At 34.0% G+C, this 3,614-nt stretch overlaps 1 protein-coding gene across 2 annotated transcripts in view; it reads right to left on the bottom strand.

Moving 5' to 3' along the window:
- Positions 1-2,221: 2,221 nt before the first annotated feature.
- Positions 2,222-3,614, bottom strand: part of LOC106934630 (protein FAM19A1-like) — a 41,962-nt gene continuing 40,569 nt past the window's right edge. For both annotated transcript variants that reach the window (XM_015014659.1, XM_015014651.1), the window contains exons 5-6: positions 3,181-3,256; positions 2,222-3,038 (exon numbers count right to left, since the gene is read on the bottom strand). In XM_015014659.1, coding sequence (XP_014870145.1) covers positions 3,224-3,256 — 33 coding nt within the window. In that variant the 3' untranslated portion in view covers positions 2,222-3,038; positions 3,181-3,223. The remainder of the gene's footprint in view (positions 3,039-3,180; positions 3,257-3,614) is intronic.

Here is a 3,614-nt window from a genome sequence, read left to right as displayed (position 1 = left end):
AAGGTGCATCCCACAGGACTGACATGTACTGATAGATTTCACTGCCCTGGTCTGCTGGACCAAAGGCAAGTTTAAAAGTAAAAATGCTGATATGTAGAAAAACTTACTGAAATAAACATGTATCAAATAATCAAGCAGAGAATCCTTCAAAATTTCTGGATCACCAGAATTTTTTTTTTTAGGACAACTGTAGATTAATATTGTATACACAGCAGTAAAATGGGGCTAGTAACATTTATAATACATGCTATATGTCACAGAAAACCTAGCATAATATACACTGATGTTTGTGGTTATGATATGACAAAAATGATGCAAATTTCAAGACGTATGAATAGGTTTTGCAAGAGGCAATACTTCTATTGTCTACAAGCAATATGAGGTTCATGCAGCTCTTGTGACTTAAAACTGTTGTGGCTGGCATACCGTGCCTTAACTTGACAGGTGCAAAATTATTTTTAGGTTAAAAAAAAGGAGTTAACTCTAAAGTCGTTATTGTCAAGTTATTTTACTTTGGTGAATTCTTCAAAAAGACATCTGATTTCCATGAATAGATGACACCACACACGACACGGGCAGTTCCTCCGGGAATAATTCCTGAGGGGCTTTGGCTTTGAAAGGCTTGGTCAGTATCCTGCTGTGTTCTGCCCTTACAACAGCTAGTTCTGATACCCATTCATCTGTGTGTGTAATATTTATAAAAGTCTTTTGAAATGTGCAGAGAGACACCAATTAATGAATGTGTTTCTGGCTCAAACATGCAAGTGCGATGGGTTAATGAGTTTTTTTTTTTTTTTTTTCTTTAGCTGTTGATAACTAAAAGCAATAATTTTGGATTTTGGGAAGAATGCTTGATTAGTGTCTGACACAGGCTGGATTGAAAGATTTAATATGCCTGCTTTTTATGGCGTAATTGCAAGGAGCTTGGTGGCTTAGCATAAAAATGGAAAGCAATAGGAAGCTGTCTCTTTCCAAGTTAGCTGGACTCCATTTCATAGCATTACTCCTAAATTTATCCCAGCATTTGTCCTTTTGACCATTAATTTGAAGTTTCAAAGGGGTAGTGGGTGAAACAATCCATGGACATTCATTACTTTAATTGTTATTTGTGGTTTAGTAAGAAAAATGTTGGAATACTTCAAGTTAGAAATTTCAGAGGATTTGTGTCACTAAAATTATGTTCAGTGTTAAAAATATTTACACTGTGAGAAAATTTGCTGCTACTTTCTTATTTTGATGGATGAAGCCAACTCTTCAAAAATTAGTTTCTGCGGCAAACTATAAAATGAGTAAATAAGAGCTCTGCTTCCGAATACACTGAAAATCTAAATATATTTTTCATCAAAATGTTTAATGGAATAAAATAAAATATCCAACCTGAAGTGAGGCAATAGTTAACTTTTTATATGACTCTTTAATTGGGCTAAAAATCATAAAAGGGTGCTAAAATAATATATATAATAATAATAATATTGTACAATATGCTGCCACCACTACAGTCATTTTGTGTAGTTGAATGAATGGTGGTGCATTTTATTCAATATTTTTTTTTTTTTATCATAAACAAACCATAACAAATCTTCCAAAAAGGGAAAATGTGTTCACTAGTATCACTAGAACAACAAACACACTGCGCTACCTGGTGGATGTTTTTGGCTGTATTACATTTGGTGTTTCATTTATATTTGCAGCAAACAATGATTTATGCTAATGTCTGTTGCAGGACTAATTATTCAAACATGCTTATGAAGTCATGTTCTGTATGTTTGCATAAAACAAATTGGAAAGAACTGATGATGAATCAGTTTCTTAAAGGAGTGACCTGTTTTTTTAGTTGAATATTTAAACCACAATCTCAAATAAGTGCGGAGGGAAAAGGGAATGCGTATAGGTGACGCTGTGAAGTAGGACGTATAGCAAAGGAGCCGCAAATACTTTCTATTTGTTGTTTAGATTAATTGATTAATCTTTAAAACAGCTTATTTAGTTTTATTTAAAAATACATTGTTAGTGGCTTAGAGAGTTATGAAAATATGATCGATGTTAAGCAATTTCTAGATCTAAAGAGTTGTTTTTGTCCTGGTTTAGGATTAAATTTTAGACAAAAAAAAAACACACAGTAAAATAATCATACCCCTGCAGACTGAAGAAAAGATTAAATAATCGTATCATTTTTAGTGTATTTAGATTTTACTAAGTGAAAGTGAAAAAAAAAAAAAAAGTGTTACAGGAACAACAATTTTAATGGAATTCAGCACATATCAATAAATGGCTTCATATGTACAGAATCATCGTTTGAACCATTTAACATAAATAAGGCATTTCAAGTATTGAAAACAACCCACTGATTGCACATTTCTGTCGGGTTCATCAGTTCCAGGGTAAATGGTCGCGAGTTCAATTCGTAAAGCCATTTAGGAGGTGATGAAAGGCGAACAGGTAGCCCACAGACTAATGGTAAAATGTCTCAAGACACACAAACATCTCTTTCACAATGCATTTGTTTCATCTTCACATCATCTACTCAGTTTCGTCAACCTTTGGCTGTTTTGCATGTAAGAGGAAGAGGGAAGATTTACCAACAGCACAAATTAAGTTTTCATGTACACTGGAAAAGACAAACATTTTATGCACAATATTTTACACTCCACAATATTAAAAAAGGGAGAAAAAAATCCTGAGGGCTGTCAACTTCTGCACTTGTTCCTTCCATGTCCTTTGATTTCTTTCTCTCCTGTTTTGGTATTTTGCCGCAGACATCTGTCTCACGAAGCAGTCACTCCCAAAACATAATTCCAAATGCAGAGACAGCCGTCCTCCATGTCAAAGTTGAAGGAAAAAAAAATGATCAAAATAGATTCATTAGAGGGTTGTGATGAAGTTCCTCTTAGGCTGCCTGAAGCATCAGTATTTTCAGGAGCCTCAACCGAGTGCTTTATGTATTCTACATCTTTTTACACTTTGATTTGAAAGTGTTCACATTTCTTGAAGCAACAATAGGCTCATTGTCTCTTGTGATAATTGGTCCAATGACAGTGCTAAAATGAAAAAAAATGAAAAAAAAGTGTGAATATCACAGAGGTTAGCACAAAATGTCTGTTTGCCCTTTGCAGAGCTGAGCAATTAGATGAGAGAAATAAATTACTACAGTGGTGCTTCAGTATGTAGAAATAGTCTGACCTTTGAACCAGAAGTATTCCCCTGCATCCTCTCCAACCAAATGTTAATACGTCGATGTTGTGTATGGCTGAGTGTTCTGACAAAAAAAAAAAAAAATGGAAGGCAGAAACAGAAGGTTAGACTATGTTGTTAACAAGTCAATTTGCAGTGAAATTCGGAAGCAATAACTGTTGTTTTGTTATTCCACAGCCAGCTTCGCATTGCTGTACGTTTGTCTCCCTCAGCTCCACTCTGCAGCGTATGCACATTTATTAGGCGAGTGAGTGCTCCGGCCCCATCATTATTTCTGTGAATATTTTTCAATTCCAGAACGCCTGTTGAATTTCATCATTTTCAGGTTTTATATATATATATATATATATATATATATATATATATATATATATATATATATATATATATATATATATGAGAAAAAAAAAATATCGCACACA

This window comes from Poecilia latipinna, unplaced genomic scaffold, assembly GCF_001443285.1.
Source record: "Poecilia latipinna isolate Pla-1442-1.1 unplaced genomic scaffold, P_latipinna-1.0 Scaffold70, whole genome shotgun sequence".
NCBI classification, from domain to species: domain Eukaryota; kingdom Metazoa; phylum Chordata; class Actinopteri; order Cyprinodontiformes; family Poeciliidae; genus Poecilia; species Poecilia latipinna.
This window is presented reverse-complemented; position numbering and strand designations above follow the sequence as displayed.